A 19888-nucleotide genomic window follows, 5' to 3' on the forward strand; every position below is an offset into this window, starting at 1 on the left:
GGTGCTCGGCCTGGCTGGCTCCCGCCTCCCTACTTCCTGCCGCCCGAGGCTCTGGATGCACTTCCGGCGTGCGTCCGCCTCCTCTATTGCTCTCAGGTTAATGGCGGGCGGCGGCTGCTGAGGGGGACCGCAGATAACCGCTGCCCGCACCGGGAAAGTCTCCCTGCCTGTCCTCTCCCCTTTCCGCTCGCCGCCAATACTCGCCAGCATGTCCGTGGTGCCGCCCAATCGCTCTCAAACCGGCTGGCCGCGGGGGGTCAACCAGTTCGGCAACAAGTACATCCAGCAGACCAAGCCCCTCACCTTGGAGCGCACCATCAACCTGTAAGTGCGGCCTGGCCTGCCCGAGCCGCCGTCGCCGGCTGCCCCGCCCGGACTTCTGCCCGCGCCCCGCCCTCGCGGGCTCTGTGCCTCCCACCACCCCACTCCCGCGGGCGAGCGCGCCTTTACCCCTACGGGCCGCTGCCACGTTCCCTAGCGCCAAGGGGTTCGAGTCCTGGCCTACTTGAGCGGGTTTCCTTTTTCCGGAAGGAGGCTGGTTCCCAGGCGCCTGTGTTCACAGGAAGAAGAACCATCGTTTGCTTTGAATTCATTCTTTCCTCCACCTCCCCACAGATACCCGCAAAATATGGTGCCTAACAGTTTTCGAGACCTAGCTTTAACGCGGAGCGTTAGTTTTTTCTTCCTAACGGCTGTTTAGCATTTCAGCTCCTGCACACAGTTTATTCGCGTGCTTAGGGCTCTCTGGCCTGCCCTATGCATTCACACGGCTTCTCTGCCGCAGCGAGAGCATCCAGCCACCCATCCGCTTGGGAGGGTGGATGCTGAGACGGTTGGGCTTTAAGACCTTGGAGGAGTCTCCAGTGTAACCCCAGGAAACCCGTTGTAGCTGCGTTTTGTCATCGACACCTTTCTGTTTAAGCACTGAAAGCCATTGCATTTCGAGGCCACGCTCACTAGTAATCTCGCTGTGGCAGGTAATTGGCCGTGGGCTGTGTCCTCAAGACATTGTCCTGAGAGTTTGTGAGGCACTGTGGTGCTGGCCTTAGTGGAGGAAGTGGCCACTTAATTCTGGTCCGTGTTTAAAAGGTGCAAGCGTTTGCCCTGGGTGTGCAGCTCCTCAGAGGGTTGAGCATCCTCCCATGCACCAGAAGGTCTCCGGTTTGATTCCTGGTCCGGGCACAAGCCCGGGTTGAGGGCTCCATCCCCCGTGGGGGGTGGGGGAGGGGTTGTAAAGGAGGCAGCCTATTGATATTTTTCTCTCTACCCTCTTCTCTCTAAAATCAATAAAAACATAGCTTTTGAAAAAAGGTGCAAGGATTTTCTGATATTGGTGTTTTGATAGACACTTTAGACCAGTGATGGGCAACCTTCTGAGCTTGGTGTGTCAAACTTCGCCAAAAAACTGAGCATAACTCGGGTAGTGTGTCACTTTGAGGAAAAAACATGATTTCGCAAATGTTTCATCCTCAGGAGCAGCAAATGTTTCATCCTCGGCATGCGGCCGCCTCAGCGGCCGCGTGTCATCAGAAATGGCTACGCGTGTCAGTGCTGACACGCGTGTCATAGGTTCGCCATCACTGCTTTAGATGTTTTCTCTGTTTCATATCCAAATAAATGAATTTCCCTCCCTCAAAAGCGAATTGAAATTGAAAAGATGGTTATTGTTTTATTTGGCAAGACAGATGCTGGCTGGAAGTGTAGATAGTGAAACTTTGGGGCTTATGAAATCTGGAATAGGTAATTAGTTGCGTATATACAAGTGAATAGCTATTACATTAACATAAATTTTAATTGCATATCGCCGCTTTAAAAAATCCTCATAAGGTTCCCATGACGTGGGAAAGGCAAATGTTCCCCTTCTAAACAATGTGAAGGCACAGCTTCCGGACTACTTGTAGTGGTGATGAGAACCAGGACTCACAGTTTTCCCTTGATTTGCCTTGGTTATTGGATCAGTTTGCGCTAAGCCATTACGTAGAATTAACTTGGTGAAAATGTTTTAATCTTTGCTCCATTAAAGTTATGTGTTGATGGATTTACAGTACTTTTCCTCTCTTATATAAATGCGGTATTCAGAAATAATCGTGTTGTAAATCAATTCACATGTGTGAGCTAAGTTGAAAGTAAGTCCTTTCCTCCTCCCACAACATATATTTTAATTGATTTCAGACAGGAAGAGAGAGGGAGAGATAGAAACATCAATGATGAGAGAGACTCATAGATCGGCTGCCTCCTGCACACCCCCTCACTGGGAATTGAGCCCACAACCCCAGTAAGGGGGCATGCAGGAGGCAGCCGATCATGTGCCCTGACCTCCACTGAGCCATCATGGCCGGGCTCAAAGTAACTTTTTAAGTTTTGGCAACCCCTTTCAAGAATAGCAGAGTGGATTAGTTATGCAGTTACTGACTGAATGTCAAGGCGTTTTTATAGAATAGATATCTTGGGGATGGACAATGTGGTCAAAGCATTCTTACCCAAAGGCTTATAACTAAAGGCTTCTTACTATAAGTCTCATGATTGAGGGGTGGGTTACAAGGTGATATGTGTGATAAAAATATAAACGTATTTTTAAGGAAAAATTTGGTCTTTGCTAAAGCAAGATGGAAACAGTCTTCATCAATATGAGCCATATTCTTTTTTTTAAAATATATTTTATTGATTTTTTATAGAGAGGAAGGGAGAGGGATAGTTAGAAACATGGATGAGAGAGAAACATCGATCAGCTGCCTCCTGCACACCTCCCACTGGGGATGTGCCCGCAACCAAGGTACATGCCCTTGACCGGAATGGAACCTGGGACCTTTCAGTTCGCAGGCTGACGCCACTGAGCCAAACCGGCTAGGGCATGAGCCCTATTCTGATAAAGAAGGAGAGACTATTCAGTTTGGGTCGAAGATATGAATGAAGAGAAGGGAAGAATAAGGATAATGCATGAAATAAATGCAGAAGGCTAAAAGGTTTTAGAGGGGAAAGAAAAGTTCATCTAAAGAGGAAAGGGTTATGGTACTAAAAAAGTCTGTCTGCAGATACTTGACTGGGAGAAGTAGAAAAAACAGAAGAGATGATGGAAGTGGTAGCTTAACTTTTAGACAAAAGAGATTAGCCATTAAGCTAATAGAATTAATAGAATTTCTGATTACCTGTAAGAGGAGCCCAAAGGGACATTAGCCAACTTGGCAATGCTATTATACTAGCCACAACCTAAAACCAGAGGATTACCAGATGTCCAGATAACTACTGTAAGCATTTAAGGGCCTTACGGATAGTGGTATATGCTTGATCTAATAGAAGCTCGAGCTTTAGAGTTCCAAGATCTGGATTCTAGTCTCTGCTGTTTCGTTAACTAGTTGTGTAACTCTGGACAAATCCTATGTCTCCGAGTACAATATATACAATATTTACCATATACTTATGTTATATATACGTACATATGTATATGTTGTATGGTTGGTATCTATGATGGTAAATTATGGTCTCCAGTTCTCATGTGTAATGTTTGTCTTTGGATCACAGGTACCCTCTTACCAATTATACTTTTGGTACAAAAGAGCCCCTCTATGAGAAGGACAGCTCTGTTGCAGCCAGATTTCAACGCATGAGGGAGGAATTTGATAAAATTGGAATGAGGAGGACTGTAGAAGGGGTTCTGATTGTACATGAGCACCGACTACCCCATGTGCTACTGCTACAGCTGGGAACAACTTTCTTCAAACTGTAAGTATTGTTGGAAATTAACAGCAAGACAGCTTTTAATAAGGTTGCTGTTTTATGCAGCTTTGGAATACAGTTTTTACTGTAGACATTTATCTCAACAAACATGGCTGTTCATGGAGTCTTTAGAAACAGAAAAATCACAAGTAATTTTTCTTCAGGGCAATGCTCACTTATTGCCTAACTAGAAATCCACATGTCTCTATGTTATTGATATTAATGACTGAGCTTGATAGGAGCCCTGTTAAACAAATTGGTCCAAGTTGTATTACTAGATGTCATTGTAGCATTGCTATGAACAATGGATATTATTTCTTAGGATGAATAGTGTTTCCTATTCTTGAAATGGCTTACATTTTTATGGATAAATTTCTAATTTTACCATTTAAGCTTATAAATTTCTTGATACACATTTAGTTCACAACTATTTGACCAGATTGTACCAAAAGAGAGGTCTCAAGTATTTAGGTTGGAGTTCTGGAAAAATGCCCCATTCTTCAGACTAAAAAGAATGTGGTTCATTGCTCTCTGGATGTTTCCAAACTTCACTATCGCTAGATAGCTTCCTGAGAAAAGAGATTGGGATGGACTGATGGTCAGCAATTATGTAATGTTTACATTATGCTACATATTTTGTTTAAAATGAGGGTTTGTGTACTGGTTAGTCTGGTGAACTAATGTGAATTCAGCTTTCTATTTCTAGCATATTCTTCCCCTTCGCTTTGATTGCCTCACCATGTGACACTGGAATATGTGTGCTGTTCAGTTACTTGATAGAAATAACTATTACTGTCTTCTTCCTATTATCCCAAAATTGTATTGAGTTGAAAGCTGAAATTCTTAACCTTTATGCAGACCTGGTGGTGAACTTAACCCAGGAGAAGACGAAGTTGAAGGACTAAAACGCTTAATGACAGAGGTATTTTTCAATTTAACCACTTGGACAGTTATATTATTGCTCTTGTTAATACCACCCACTTACTAGATAATTAGGCTTTTTATGTCTTCTGAAAAGCATAAGTTTATTTTGACGATTACTTTTCAATAAATAAAACTTGCCCTGACCGGGTTGGCTCAGTGGCTAGAGCGTCGGCCTGTGGACTAAAGGGTCCCTGGTTTGATTCCAGTCAAGGGCATGTGCCTTGGTTGCGGGCACATCCCCAGTGGGGGGTGTGCAGGAGGCAGCTGATCGATGTTTCTCTCCCATCGATGTTTCTAATTCTCTATCCCTCTCCCTTTCTCTCTGTAAAAAAAATCAATAAAATATATTTTTAAAAAAACCAAACTTAAATCCCAGTGTTAATATGTACAATGTTTATTTTCCAGAAGTTGAACTTATACTTACTTTTATCTTTTTCTTTGAAGTGTTTATGTAACAGTAATGGTTAACAAAGGTCAATATTGGGCACTTACTGTGCTATACTAAGTGCTTTACGTACAATAACTTCTTTAGTTATCACAGCAGCCCTAGGAAGTAGGTATTATTATTAACTCCATTTTACTGATAAGAAAACTGGGGCACAGAGAGTTCAAGTAACTTGTTGATGTTATACATCTAGTAGGTCTTGACACTGGAGCTCTGAATGCAGGTAGTTTTGTTCCAGGGTAGGCCTCTCTAGAATTTTGAATGCTTTTAAAACTAGAGGCAAATATCAGGGTAAAACAGCTAAGAGTTGAGAGTTATAGCCAGTGGTAATGGGTGAAGTGGGGCAGGGAACTGCTCTTTGTTGTTATGAAACTTTTAGAACCATTTTTGACTAATTAAAATGTAGAGTACAACTTTGATTAAAACAATGTAAGTTTAATGTTATACAGAATCATAAAAAGGAACATTTTGAATTTTGCACACTTATTTTTATAACTTCGTCAGATAGGTGACTTACAGAAGCTATAGTTGATTTTATAAAAACTCTTCTATAACATTGGCTGATATAGGTAACTGATTATCTTTGATTTTTTAAAAGTAGAGTCAGGGTATAACAATATTTGTTGGTCCTCTCTGGTTATGTCAATGCTAGATTGCCAGTTTTGAACTAATAGTGTATGTCTTGGGCAGGGTGACACATACAGTAATAAATAAGAAATTATAGAAAGGAAGCCCATATGGAAAGCATGTATCTATTAGGAGTGCTGCCAAAAAAATCTCTTCATTGAAGAAGAGTGTATGGGCATTTATGTTTTATTGTTCACTGGCTGCATCATTTCTTTTTTGACAGATACTAGGTCGTCAAGATGGAGTCCTGCAAGACTGGGTCATTGATGACTGCATTGGTAACTGGTGGAGACCAAATTTTGAACCTCCTCAGGTCAGTGTTCAGTTGTATTTGCTGGGCATTTGGGGAAGTAGGAAATGGATTTAATTCCAGCCATTTAAAAAGATCATAGTAAAAAAATAAATAAATAAAATGGAATAAAAAGATCATAGTAGACTTTGACTTGAAATTTCCTTTTTACCCTTCTTAATTGAAACATTTTTTTCTTTAAAAGAAAATTTCAAATCTACACAAAAGTCCAGAAAATAGTAAGAGTAAATATATTCTTTACCTGTCATTCCAACTTCAGTTAACAGCTGAGATTGTTTGGAAGCAAATCCTCGTTATAATTTCAATAATAAATTTTCCATTGTGTGTGTCTGAAAGATAAGGATTTTTTAAATAATAAAAATGAATAATTCTATAATGTCTTTAAACATGTAGTCACTGTTCACATATTCCTTATAGTTTCAAATTTTGTTACTTTATTTATTTGAATTAGGATAATCTCTTATGTCTTTTTTACATCTACAAGTTGGTTACCTGTCTTTTCTTTTTTTTAAATTGATTTTTTTAGAGAGAGAGAAAAAGAAAGAGAGAGAGACATGATTTGTTGTTCCAGTCATTTATGCATTCATTGGTTAATTCTTCTAAGTGCCCTGATCAGGAATTGAACTTGCAACCTTGGCGTATTGGGACAACGCTCTAACGACTGAGTTATCCAGTCAGAGCCCCCATCTTTCTTTTCCCCCTTGTAATGTATAATGTAGTGTTTCTCTTGCTGATTGCATTCCCTGTTGTCATCGAACATGTAGCTCTTTATCTTCTCCTGTAAATTGATAGTTAGATCAATAGATTAAATTTGGGCTCACTTTTTTGGGAGGGTAGTGCAAGGCTCACCAGAGGAGGTAATATTATTTATTGTTGCCTAATCTATTACCCCGAAACTTAGCAGTCTAAAACAGCAAACATTTATTATCTTAGTTTCTCAGGGTCAGGCATCTGGAAGCTGCTTAGCTGGGTGTTTCTGGCTCATGGTCTCTTGTGAAGTTTTGGTCAAGTTGTCAGCTGGGATTGCGTCATCTCAAGGCTGAACTGAGGCTTACGGATCTGACCCCAAGCTCACATGTGTGATTCTTAGCAGACCGCTCAGTTCCTCTGGGCTGCTGGACTGAAGGTCTCAGCTCCTTCTTGGCTCTTGACCTAAGACCTTCCTCAGTTGCCATGAGAGCGTCCCCATAGGGCAACTCCCAGTAAGACAGCTGGCTTTCCCCAGTGTGTTATCCACAAGGTGGAGACTTTGACAGAAAGAGTGCCCAACTAGGAAGCTACAGTCTGTCACAACCTAATATTGGTGGTGACATACTCTGAGTTCTGCTGTATACTGTCAGTCACACAAACCCACATAGTACATTGTGGGAGACAACTACACAGGTATGGGTACCAGGAAGGAGACTGAGACCACTGGGAGTCATTTTGGCGGTTGGCTATCAAGGGTGGTATTGTGTACTTTTCTCAGGAATGTTATAATATCTGGTTGTCTCCTTTGTAATGTTATTAGCTCATTGATAACAGTTTCCTGGATCTTCTCATTTCATTGGTATTCTGACCCTTAAATAAAGAGAAACTTTTCCCATCAAGTACTTGCTTACCCTGAAGTATAGTTTGTGTAGGAAAGAATAGAGACTCGAAGTTGGATCCTGAATTCTTTTGGCTAGGCTCTGTGACTTTAATAGCTTCTTTGCATGACAAGACATCCCAGGTCAAGAATTTCACAAAATGTTGGCCAATCTAAAGATTGTTGTCTGTCCTCTTCCTTCTGACTTCCCAGTAGAGCTGAGGGATAGGAAGATGAGGTGCGATGGAAGCTGTGCTAGTGCTCACTACCGGAGAATTGTGTTGGCTTTAAGAAAGTAGAATTTCATCTGGAAATGAAGTTCCTGGTCAAAAGATGCACAGAACAATTACTGTAAACTTTTTTTTTGAACATTCCTTGATCTAACTGGAAAATGCTCAGTCAAAACCCAAAAGTTCTCCAGGCTACTTTCTGAATAGTCTCATTCATGTCCCCTACCATGGTCCTAGGACAATTCCCTTAATTTACTAAACCCTAGTGTCGGCTCTGCTAGTGTAAGATATAACACAAGGGTTGTGTTTTTAGTAAACTTGGGGTATTGGTTAGGTGTTGGGGAAAAGAGCACCATCTTTGTATCTCTGTCTTTTTGTAAAGCACAATTGACTTAAACGCCAAGATGAAGACTAGAGAAAAAGGCTTAAAACAAAAGGAGCACATCAGGATTCTAGAAAACTTAACTTAATGATATTTGTAGGAAAAACAAACAACTTTTTTAGAAAGTACTAAATATTAGACTTGTGTTGTAAATTTCTCAAGCTGTAAATCCTGTGTCTACCTGTTTGTCTGGAGTGGTTGAGTAGTTCACTATTTGTTTTATATTTATTAAAGCATTTCTTTATTAGTACATCTGTTAGGTACTAGATCCTGGTAAAGAGAAGACTAGAAAGGATTCTGGTTCTCTCAGCAGCACTGTATTGGGGGATAAACATGTAAAGAAATAAATGAAGTTACAGGATATATGTTAAAATTATGTTGGGGTTGTGAGGAACTTGGTCTCAGAGGGTTGATATTTGGGCTTAATGTCTGAAATGGGAGAAGTTGATAAATATAGGCATGGAGGTATAAGGGATGATTTGGCAACAACAAGTTATTCTCTTGTTATTTTAGTATCCATATATTCCTGCACATATTACAAAACCGAAGGAACATAAGAAGTTGTTTTTGGTTCAACTTCAAGAGAAAGGTAAGTTTTTTTGTTTTTGAATGCAGCCATCTAAAAACTTTTATGGATAATTTCAAGGATACTTCTATTTATCTTTTCTTCAATTTCCTTGAGTTTTTTAAAAACACAAAACAAGTTGTTTATACAGAACTACCTAGTTTTTCTCATAGATATGCTAGTCATATACTATTGGGGAGAAAGTAAGTTTATTTTTTAAAATATATTTTTATTGATGTCAGAGAGGAAAGGGAGAGGGGAGAGAGAGAGAGAGATCAATGATGAGAGAAATCATTGATTGGCTGCCTCCTGCACGCCCCCCACTGGAGATCGAGCCCACAACCTGGGCATGTGCCCCTGACTGGAACTGAACCCGGGACCCTTCAGTCCTCAGCCTGACACTCTATCCACTGAGCCAAACCAGCTAGAGTGAGAAAGTAAGTTTAACTAGAGCCTAAAGTACCAGATGAATTTTTTTTTAAAATAGCATCTTTAGGCTTGTTGTGCATTTTAACAAATAATTATCCCATTTCTTATAATATTCTTAAAGGGGAATCCAAAATAAATTACAAATTACTTCTCCCCTTCCTCTCAGGCCAGAACTTATATCAGGTGCTCTTGGTTGTTAATAGCACGGATCTCTTTAGAGAGTCAGTTTTAAAGCTCTCACTATGAATTTGCTTAAAAGACAGAACCAAAATGTATTGAGATTATCTTCTTCCACAAATGTTTCTCAAATGTAAAATTGGTTACTACAAATGAAGTGGAAACTGATTATATATAAGAAATTAGAGAAAATGAGTACTGCTTTGTTTTCTTTTAGCCTTGTTTGCAGTCCCTAAAAATTACAAGCTGGTAGCCGCACCATTGTTTGAATTGTATGACAACGCACCAGGATATGGACCCATCATTTCTAGTCTCCCTCAGCTGTTGAGCAGGTATGGAATGTTGAACATTTGTGGTTGATTTGACTAAGTTGCCAGATTTAAAATACTCCGAGCCACTTGAGAAGGGATAGTTCCTGAATTTTGGTCTTGAAAGAAGTTAAGACAGTAGATGTACCCTTACATCATGTGCAAGCCGCAAACATGACTGACCAAAAGTGGCCCTAACTTGTGGCATGTCATTATGGTATTTGCGTAACTGCTCTTCCCCAAATTTGATACTCTGTACAGTTAAGTTTGAAGTCTTCATTCAAAGAAGCGATGGAAAAATTGTAGTCAGCAATGTACAATAAAGACAAAGGGAGTTATCTACATAAAAATGTGGGGATTGAATCTCTTGGTGTAATATATTCTTTTTCCTTTCTGGAACCTACTGTATTTAGGCCCAAATTGGGGGCATATGGGATTACGTCCTGAATTTTTACATGGAATTTGACATTTTTTTTAAGTCAGAGTGATGAGAAATGCATTTTTTTAAAGTTGACTCATAGTGATTGAACTTAGAGCTAACCATAGCCAGGAATTGCAGAATAGCATGGTGGTTAAGAATACAGATTCTGTGGTCAGTGTTTGGATTTGATTTCCACCTTCAATACTTCCTGACAGTGTGGCCAGGACAAATGGTTATACATACCTATTTGCCTCTTTCTTCATCTGTAAATGGGGATGGTGGTCCCCACTTCATAGAATTGTGAGAAACAAGTGAAATATCATACATAAAGTGCTTATAATAATGCCAGGCACCTTGTAAGTGCTTAATAAATGTTAATTTAAAAACAATTCCAGTAGTCATTTTGCCTTCTATTAAAACTTCTTGAGTAAAATTGGCCTTTCTGTTTTGTTACACTAATCAAACTTCATCTTTTACTCCTCTGCTTTGGTTGAAAAATGGGATATGAAAAAAGGTCATATTATTCATTTATCTAAACACCACCTACCAGGCCAGGAACAGGGCTGAGTGGTCAGAATACAATGAAGTGTAAAAACTTTTCCTTCCCTCGGGGAACCTATTAGTGGATAGTTAATCAAATTTAGACTCTTTTATTTTAAGTTTCAATAACTGTTATTTAATGTGTAAGATGTGACGGGTGAGAGAAAAGTGTGTCTCGGTGTAGAAAATGCCAAAAATGTCAAGGGAGGGTAGAAACGTCCAACTTTTTTTTTATCATCTAAGGCAGCGGTTGCCAACCTTTCGGACCTCACAGACCACCAGTGGTCCGCAGACCACTGTTTGGCGACCACTGATCTAAGGCAGTAATTGTTCAACCAGTGTGCTGCAGAATTCTTAAAACTTGCAATTCGTGACTACTTAGTCAGGGGCACTGACTTCTTTTCCCTTAGATTGTCAAATAAAAAAGTGACAGCCAACACAGTAGCTGTCTGGTGTGAATGAATCAAAGTTATACCTATTTTTATTTTGGTCAGATCAGCAAAAATACATTTTTTGGTGTGCTGCAAAATTTTAGTGGTTAGCTTACTTGTGCCATGAGGTGAAGAAGGTTGAAAATTGCTGATCTAAGGTAAAAACTATGTAAAGAATATTGTTTTTAATAAAGCTGTTGTTCTTTTTAAAATTCAGGTTCAATTTTATATACAACTGAATTCCTGCACAGTGGAGAAGTAAAAGAAGCCGTCTCTGTGAGCACAGCTCTGCACAGTCTAGAAAAAACATGGTAGAAAAGGTTTTTTGTTTTATCTCTTCCCCACCCCCTAATTTGCCACCTGCTTTCTATTGTTTGAATAGTAATGTTGATATGAAGAACCTAGATAGTGGTGTAAACATATGTGATAATGTTTAATTTGCTTTTGTTTCTACTCATACGTTTTTGTACATTAAAGAAAGTGGACTTCTTTCTATTTGTATTTTTTTTAAATTTCACATTAAACTTGTAAAACTGTTACAGGTGAGGATTGTGTTTTTCTCCCCCCTTAGGCTGGTGAGTGTTCAGAGACAATGGCAGGTTTAGATCAGTCAAGTTTAGGGGACCCTTGTTTGGGTACCACTCTTGAGGGTACACTCCAAGGCTGTGTAGAGATCTTTGTGATGAGGATCTTCTGTTACTTTTGGGAACTGGATTGGCTTGAATGAGTCCAAGGTGCAACTCCTGTACCAAACTTGACACACTGATGCATTGTATTACAGCAGAAATCCCAGTATGTTAATGACGTACATTTTATACTGGTTCAGCCAGACCTTACTTTATAAACAATGGACCTTAAACATAAGGAAAACCATTAAAATGGGGTAGGTTCTGGAAAATCATGGGGGTTGGTATAAAAAGAGATGGATCTAGAGCTCATTTAGAGTTTTTTTCTCACATAATCAGGGTATTAATTATTTGTGCTGTTCTGAATTTGGTGTCTTGGTTATTCTTAGGGCCATGGTAAAATGGCAATCTGTGAAGGAAATTTATGAAAGTGAATGAGTTAGGTTTTGAACTCTTGGATTGCAACGTTAGTTATTTCAATTAACTTGAAGTTGTATCCATAGAGATGAAAATTTGATTTTAGCAGCTGACCCAGTGGAGAAGTAATATTTCAAAGTAATGTTGGAATAATCTGAAATCTAAGGACAGGATAGGGGATAGATTTTTGTCAGCCTAAGAGAAAAACAACAAATTTAAAAAACTTTAAAAATACTGCTAAATTAATGTCAAATTTAAAGGAATAAAAAAACAAATCTTAGGGCAGTTTGCTGGCTGTGCCATTTCTTAATGGTCAAAATATATTGTGTATGCCTTATTACAAACTTGTTTACTGTAGGCTTAATGTAAAGGAAATCTTGCAGGATACAGCTATTAAAAGAGATTGGCAAGTTAAGTTTTTAATAGAGATCAACTGTTGATTGATTCTTACAACTTTATGGTACTGATCACACGGCTATGCTGATGTGAAAGCTGTATCATGTTTTTCCCTATTTCGACTTGAGAAAGTCAGACCAAGAGTCCCTGGGCAATTTTATTTATAAACATTCAAATTCTTTTAGTTGAGGTCCTGTCAAACCTTCACATGGTTGCATATCAAGCAGTAACTGTAACTGGGCCTCTGCTCAAGTTGTAGGTGAGCTCCACACTCCAGGACCAAAATGAGCAGGTTTTCTTTGAAAAAGCCCCTAGTTCTGTGGATAGTCCTCTTCCCTCAAGGGCTAACAGTCCTGCCCTCTGGTTCACATTAGCATATTTCTAAATAATTACTTTATTGGTGAGCTCACTGATTAACTGAGTCCTAAAACATTGGGGAAGGCAGAGTTGGAAACTGCTTGATCCAGCCCACTTTCCATGATTGCTTCTGAATCCAAGGGAAAAGCTACAAGCGACCACATTCCGGACCACATTAGCTCTTGCCACTTGGGGTGGGTGGAAAGAGGTAGCCCTTTTTTTTTTTTTTGGTGTGATTTATAAAGTGCTGTCAGTAAGAGAGTGAATTGAGTCATCTGATTTGAGGCTACTCATGTCCTTTGTAACTTAAGCTCTGACCTAGAAATTCTTTTTTAATCACTGCTTTCCAGTATAAGTATTTGAGTCAGTCATCCATACACTGGGGTCGAGGTGAGAAAAACCTTTCATTTAGCCAGCTGGATGATTAACCTTGGAATGTTGGAATGTAAGAGATCTGGGTTTGAATGTAATATTCATAACACACAAACATAAATTTTTAAAACTGCATTTGAACTGGTTAGTTGTAGTTGTATCCCCACACTCTTGTTCTGGTTTCTGGGAGGAAATAGGGATGTTTAAATATGATGTATTCCTACAGCATTGGAAGAGGGTTCAAGGACACTGTTTAACAGTAAGGTCTTGGATAAATAAACTTATCACACTTCTTCAAGAACTAAGTCTTAAATTGTGCATTCCAAGTCTCTACATACTAAATACTGAATAGTTTTTAAATGAGCTCTTGATTAACTGACATATTTTTGACTGCCTTCTCTGTTCAGGTTTGTTTATAAATGCATGCTCTTTTGTATTGCATAACTATAATATTTGTCATATTATTTTCCCTGAGTAATCCAAGTAGTACATATTTTATATAAAACTACTAAATGGCACTGGGAAATACTCAGTGGAAGATTGAGGGGGGAAAAACAAAAGGTTTTACTCAAATGTTTTAAATCATATTTAGCATTGAAAACCCATTTGAACAAAAATGAATTTTTTTTCTAAGTGGTGAAGATGTTTGATTTTTTATTTTATTTTTTTGAATACTCACCTGAGGATATTTTTTTCCCCATTGATTTTTAGAGTGGAAGAGAGAGGGAAAGAGAGAAAAATATCGATCGATGTGAGAGAAACACATCGATTGGTTGTCTCCTGCACGAGTCCTGACCAGGGCCCAGGCTGGCGAGGAGCCTGCAGCCTAGGTACCTGCTCTTGACCAGAATCGAACCCAGGACCCTTCAGTCCCCAGACTGATGCTCTATCCACCAAGCCAAACCGGCTAGGGCAAGACTTGTTATTTTTTAAAATGTAGGTAATACTTAAAATGGCATATGATAATCTATGAATTTGTGCTTTTAAGAGTCGGTCTGGGTTTTTATCATCTTACCTTGTAACTAGCATTGTGTGGCTCAGTTATTACTTTGGATATTTAAGAGTTCCTTTAAGGGAGCATTTTGTTTGGATAAAATAAATTAGTCCATTTTTTTCCTTCCATAATTAATTAGAAGTGAGAGGTAGAGGCCCTCTAGATTCAGCAGGCCAGCAAGCAGTCAGTTAAAAATTCCCTTTCCTAAATGATGTGACTCTCCTGCTTTCAGGTTTTTAATGACTTTTTATTTTTTAAGTATTTGTTCAGTCATTTGAGATAATGATGGTGTAGCTTTTCACATTGGAATTCCTCAAACTTAATGTTTTTACTAGTTTATAGTGTTGGGGACAGTATGTGCCCATCACTAAGACTGTGTCAGAGAGTGTGCATGGCCAGAGAGGGTTAGTGGTTTTTGACTGTAATGCAAGTCAGCTTCTGTAACATTAGGTTTCATTTTCCGTAATTATTCCACTCGTTTTCTATCATTTATGTGGGTTAAACTGGACTCACTTCGATTTCCCTTTGTTGCTTAAATATGTGATGAGAAACATAATACTATGATTTTCACTTCAGCCATAAAAGACACTTTAGTATTAGCTCCTATTATATTTATAAGGTTTGTTTTGGTGAAAAAAAGACAAAAACAACAGACTAAAGCCTAAGTCAGTCTAGATTGAGCCAGTTTAGGTGTAGTTTGTATTTTAATGATGGGCTGTATTGTTAGAGTCATATTGGGGAAATGTTGAGGGAAAGATCACTACATTTATAAACTTAAACTTTTGGTTACTGTATTCACATCCTAGAGTACAGGCATCATTTATAGTTGGGCTTGGAGAATTTTTCTCATATTAAGTTTTCTCGTATAAATATACAGAAAATGTATAAAAAGAAACAAGTTTTGGTTATATTTTTATATTTGTAATTATAGTAAAAGTTCGATTAAAATGGTCAACTGTTCTTTTACATTTTTATTTTGTTGTCATTTCAATTAAAACTATTTAAAACAATGACTTTGTGACTGTGTGCACGGCTACAGTTAGTATGCCATTCAAATGCGCAGGCTTTTTCTTTCTTTTCTTTTTAAATACTATTCTCATTGTCATTCAGCTGTGGGAAAAGCAATCTTTTATTTTTTTAAAATATATTTTATTGATTTTTTTTTTTTACAGAGAGGAAGAGAGAGGGATAGAGAGTTAGAAACATCGATCAGCTGCCTCTTGCACACACCCCACTGGGTATGTGCCCGCAACCAAGGTACATGCCCTTGACCAGAATCGAACCTGGGACCTTTCAGTCCGCAGACCGACTCTCTATCCACTGAGCTAAACCGGTTTCGGCGCCGGCTTCTCTTTCAGTGCCAATGGCCAGGGGCCATTAGGTAAGAGGTAGATAAGCCTAACAGCGAGGGCCTGGTGCACCAGTGTTGCCCTCCCCTCCCTCCTCCATTGGGTGTGTTAGAAGTGCTCTTAGGCAGACTCGGTATCTTGCAGTGTGAAGGGATCACACTGCATATGGAACCTGAAGACGCATTTAGAAGTTGCCACACAATTGCGTTAACTGCTGTGTGTTTTCATCACTGGGGACTTAGTTTCTTCTTCAGTAGAAGAGAGTTGACTCCTGCAGTTGGTTTGTTTTTTTTTTAAAAATATTTTTTTATTGATTTCACAGAGGAAGGGAGAGGGGGAGATAGAGAGAAACATCAGTGATGAGAGAGAATCATTGATTGGCTGCATCCTGCACGGGTATTGAGCCTGCAACCATACCACATGCCCTTGACTGGAATTGAACCCAGGACCCTTCAGTCTGCAGGCTGACACTTTACTGAGCCAAACCACTAGGGCAGTGGTCGGCAAACCGTGGCTCGCGAGCCACATGCGGCTCTTAGGCCCCTTGAGTGTGGCTCTTCCACAAAATACCACGTGTGGGCGCACACGTACAGTGCGATTGAAACTTCGTGGCCCATGCGCAGAAGTCGGTTTTCGGCCTGGGCGAGTCTATTTTGAAGTGGCGTTAGAACACTCAAGGAGCCAAAGAGCTGCTTGTGGCTCGCGTGCCGACCACTGCACTAGGGCACTCCTATAGTTTTTTCTCAAACTTGCCTGGAAATCATGTTCTGTGACACCTTGCTTGCTGCTTATGCAATACTGTGTCATTTAGTTTCAGCATCTTAAATAGAAATAATTCACCCAAAATATGAGAATATATGTGTTATAAAAACCATAGCCTAAGGCTTTATATCTGAACAAAAGTTGAATGAAACCTGACAAAGTTATTGCAAAGTTCTGAAAATTTTACTACTTGTACATTTTATAGCAGACACCAAAGAGCTATGAAAAATTATGAAAGAAAAGCTAAAAATTGAAATGTACTCATTAACTTAGTTTTTTTTCCATTCAAACTTGAGAACTTGGCTATTTTCCCTCATCTGCTGGCTATCGTAATGTATGTAACACATTGATCCCACTGGGGAAACACCAGCATTCCATGGGAGTACTCTTAAGGCTACTGGATTAGACAACTTCCTAGGTCGATGTTGAGAATCTTAACAAAACTACTCAGCCTTTCTCATGGGATGTTGAAAATCAAATGAGATCATGAAGATAAAAGGATTTCAAGTATTTTAAAACATGAAAATAGAAATAATGTATTGGGTGTGAATCTTACCCCACATAAACGTTTGTCTGAAATGAATTTTTTTAAATTGAGTTTATTGGGGTGATATTAACAAAACTATATAGGTTTCAGGTGTACAATTCTCTAATACATCATCGGTATATTGTGTATACACCACCCCAAATCAAGTCTTCCATTATCATTTATCTCCTCTATCCTTTTCTACCTTCCTCCACCCCTCTTTCCCTCTGGTAATCACCATACTGTTGTCTGTATGACACATTTTAAAATTTCATTGAAATCAAAATCAGCTGTCATCTCTCAAAGATGGTAGGAAATTCAGTCTCAGGCATTGGGAGTGGGGAGCTCACCCAGAACTCACAGGAATCAATCCAGAAGGCATAGTAGTCTGAAATGAAGGTGGAGGTGTGGAGAGCGCAAGCTATGGTGGACTCCACAGATACTTTTCTTGGCCAAGCTCACCAGCTCTTTAAAGTCTGACGCCTTGCCTCCCTGCCACATTTGGGCCTTGGGACTCAATGACACAGTCCAGGTGCCTATGGTCCAGCCTTCCTGGGCACACTGTGTCTTGCCTTGTCCCCTCCCCCTGGTCCTCTCCTGGAGTAGGAGTACAGAGAACCAGAAGAACTGGTTGACTTTAGAAGGTGGGTAACTGTCCTTAACAACAACAAAGCGTCCTTCAGGGAAGGATGTGCAAAAGCGGGAGAGGAAGAAATGTTGGTAAAACAAAACTAATCCTAGTAAAGTGTCCAGACACAAACCTTTAAAAATCTTCTAAAATGCAAATAAAAAATTACTATAGAGTGGGTTAATTTCACCTATTCTCATATTGGATCTTCAGAAAGTTCAAGTTTCTAAAAGTTTACAGGAAGCTTAGACTACAGTTCTTACGTAGTCAGAATCAGACATAGTTGCTGTTAGATACTTTACAAAGTCATTTCAGAAAACAGATTGAAGTGTTTTTTTTTTTTTTTTAAGTAGTGAGTAATTCCACAGGAGTATAGCACTCTGAAATTTAAGATGGTGGAATATAATAAGGGGCGATCTATTAACAGCAATCCCCATTGGCAGGACAAGTTTGCTGTGGCATGTTGTGACTTGGATTGAATATAGATCATCTGATAGTATGGTTTAGAAATTATGGGGGCTCAGATAAAGTAGAACACTTCCCTGGACAATTACTATCATTTTTTCAAAATAAAGCTTTATTTTACCAATAAAGATAAAAGTTTAGCATTTCAAATGAACTTAAGTCTACTATTCATACAGGCCTCACATAAAAAAGTGTGTGTGGCAACCACTTGCCCACCCTCCCTGCCAAGAGTGGAACTATTATGCTCCATTACAGGCCCTTTAATAGGATTTTTCTAAAAATTCCCAAGTGGACGGCAATAATCTTGAGAGATCCTCCTTTTGTTTTCTAATTGATTTTTAGAATTAGAGTATTAGGCATAAAAGAGACCTTGAAGATAATTTAGTCCTTTTGAAAGTTTGTAAGATTCAATAAATAGATACTGAGCACCTACTGTGGGCTAGGTACTATTATAGGCCTTGAGGATACAGTGAGGAATAAAACCCCAAAGTAACACTTTTGCTTGGTAGCGTGTGTTTGTTTGTTTGTTTGTTTTTTTAAAGTCACTCTTGAGGGACGTTATTTGTGGCCGTCCCTCAAGGCACCCGGACTTTTTTTTTTTTTTTTAAATATTTTATTGATTTTTTTTACAGAGAGGAAGAGAGAGGGATAGAGAGCTAGAAACATCGATCAGCTGCCTCTTGCACACCCCCCACTGGGGATGTGCCCACAACCAAGGTACATGCCCTTGACCGGAATCGAACCTGGGACCCTTGAGTCCACAGGCCGACGCTCTATCCACTGAGCCAAACCACTGAGCCAAACCGGTTTCGGCTATTTGTTTGTTTTGGTAATGGCTTTACTGAGCTGTAATTCACATTGAGATATACCTCACTAAACTGCAATCAGGTGACTTGTAGTCTATTCAGAGTTGTGGAACCATCACCACAATTTTAGAACATTTTCATTACTTCATAAAGAAATCATATTTAGCTCTCCCCTCCCCACAGTTCCATCCTGCCCCCATCCCTAAGCAACCACCAATCTCCTTCCTGCATCTACAGATACATTAGCCTATTCTGGACATTCTACATTATGTTGGTCTGGGCTGCTTTCACTTAACGTGGTTTCAAAGTTTGTCCAGGTTGCAGCATGTCATTACGTCACTCCTTTTATGGCCGAATAAAATTCCACGGTACCCCTTATTTATGGGTTCATCCCTCCATGGGCATTAGGGTCGTTTCCACCCTTTGGCCATTACAGTAATGCTGCCATCAACACTAGTGTACAGGTTTTATGTGGGCGTGCTTCCATTTCTTTGGCTAGAAGACTCCCGGCAGTGGAACTGGCTGAACTTTTTAAAGAACTGAGTGAATCCATTTTACATTTCCTACCTGGTGTATGGGGAAACACATTTCTATTTCCTGCTAAATCAGGTTCCTTTTAGACTGCTCCAGGCTTCTAGTAAACCGCAGAAAGTTGACGATCGGTTATTGGCGACACATTGAAGACTCGATTAGTAGTCTTTGTTTTGGGGTCAGGTCCCCTTATGATTCCCTGTTACCCCATCTCTTCGGCCACCGGCAGCCGCTGGGCCCCGGGGCTCAGGGTCACGGGGGGCGGGGGCGCTAAGGGACTGAACCGGCCGGACGCCTGGTGGGCCCGGGCCCCGCGGCCCGAGTTCCACGCCGTCAGCGCCGAGTGACGCGCGAAGGCTCGGCCCCGGGCGGTGTCGGTTGGGTCGGCGGCCCGGCCGAGCGGGCGGCGGGCGGAGGGGAATGCTGGGCGCTGGGACCCAGGGCCTGCGGCCGCGGCCCTACCCGGCCAGGCGGCGGCGCGACCGCTGGGGGCGGGGGACCGAGGCCGCGCCCCCGCGCCCGTCCCGCCCGCACCCCGCGGGAGGCGGCGACCCGCCCCGAGCCCGCGGAGGCTCTTCCGCGCCGGCAG

At 40.4% G+C, this 19888-nt stretch overlaps 1 protein-coding gene across 1 annotated transcript; it reads left to right on the forward strand.

Moving 5' to 3' along the window:
• Positions 1–45: 45 nt before the first annotated feature.
• On the forward strand, positions 46–11609 carry NUDT21 (nudix hydrolase 21). The gene is made up of 7 exons (XM_079759871.1): positions 46–324; positions 3520–3720; positions 4573–4636; positions 5934–6023; positions 8713–8788; positions 9588–9702; positions 11288–11609. Exons 1-7 carry the CDS (start codon positions 209–211, stop codon positions 11307–11309), a joined length of 684 nt encoding a protein of 227 aa, XP_079615997.1. The 5' UTR covers positions 46–208; the 3' UTR covers positions 11310–11609.
• The last annotated feature ends 8279 nt before the right edge of the window (positions 11610–19888 follow it).

Source organism: Cnephaeus nilssonii (assembly GCF_951640355.1).
Source record: "Cnephaeus nilssonii genome assembly, chromosome: 20".
In the NCBI taxonomy this organism is placed as follows: Eukaryota; Metazoa; Chordata; class Mammalia; order Chiroptera; family Vespertilionidae; genus Cnephaeus; species Cnephaeus nilssonii.

Bases quoted from the DNA above. Each gene is read 5' to 3' on its own strand.
- NUDT21 (XM_079759871.1), top strand. From the start codon at position 209: ATGTCCGTGGTGCCGCCCAATCGCTCTCAAACCGGCTGGCCGCGGGGG. The intron at 8,789-9,587 runs GTAAGTTTTTTT...GTTTTCTTTTAG, and splicing joins GGTTCAACTTCAAGAGAAAG to CCTTGTTTGCAGTCCCTAAA. The intron at 9,703-11,287 runs GTATGGAATGTT...TTTAAAATTCAG, and splicing joins CTCCCTCAGCTGTTGAGCAG to GTTCAATTTTATATACAACT.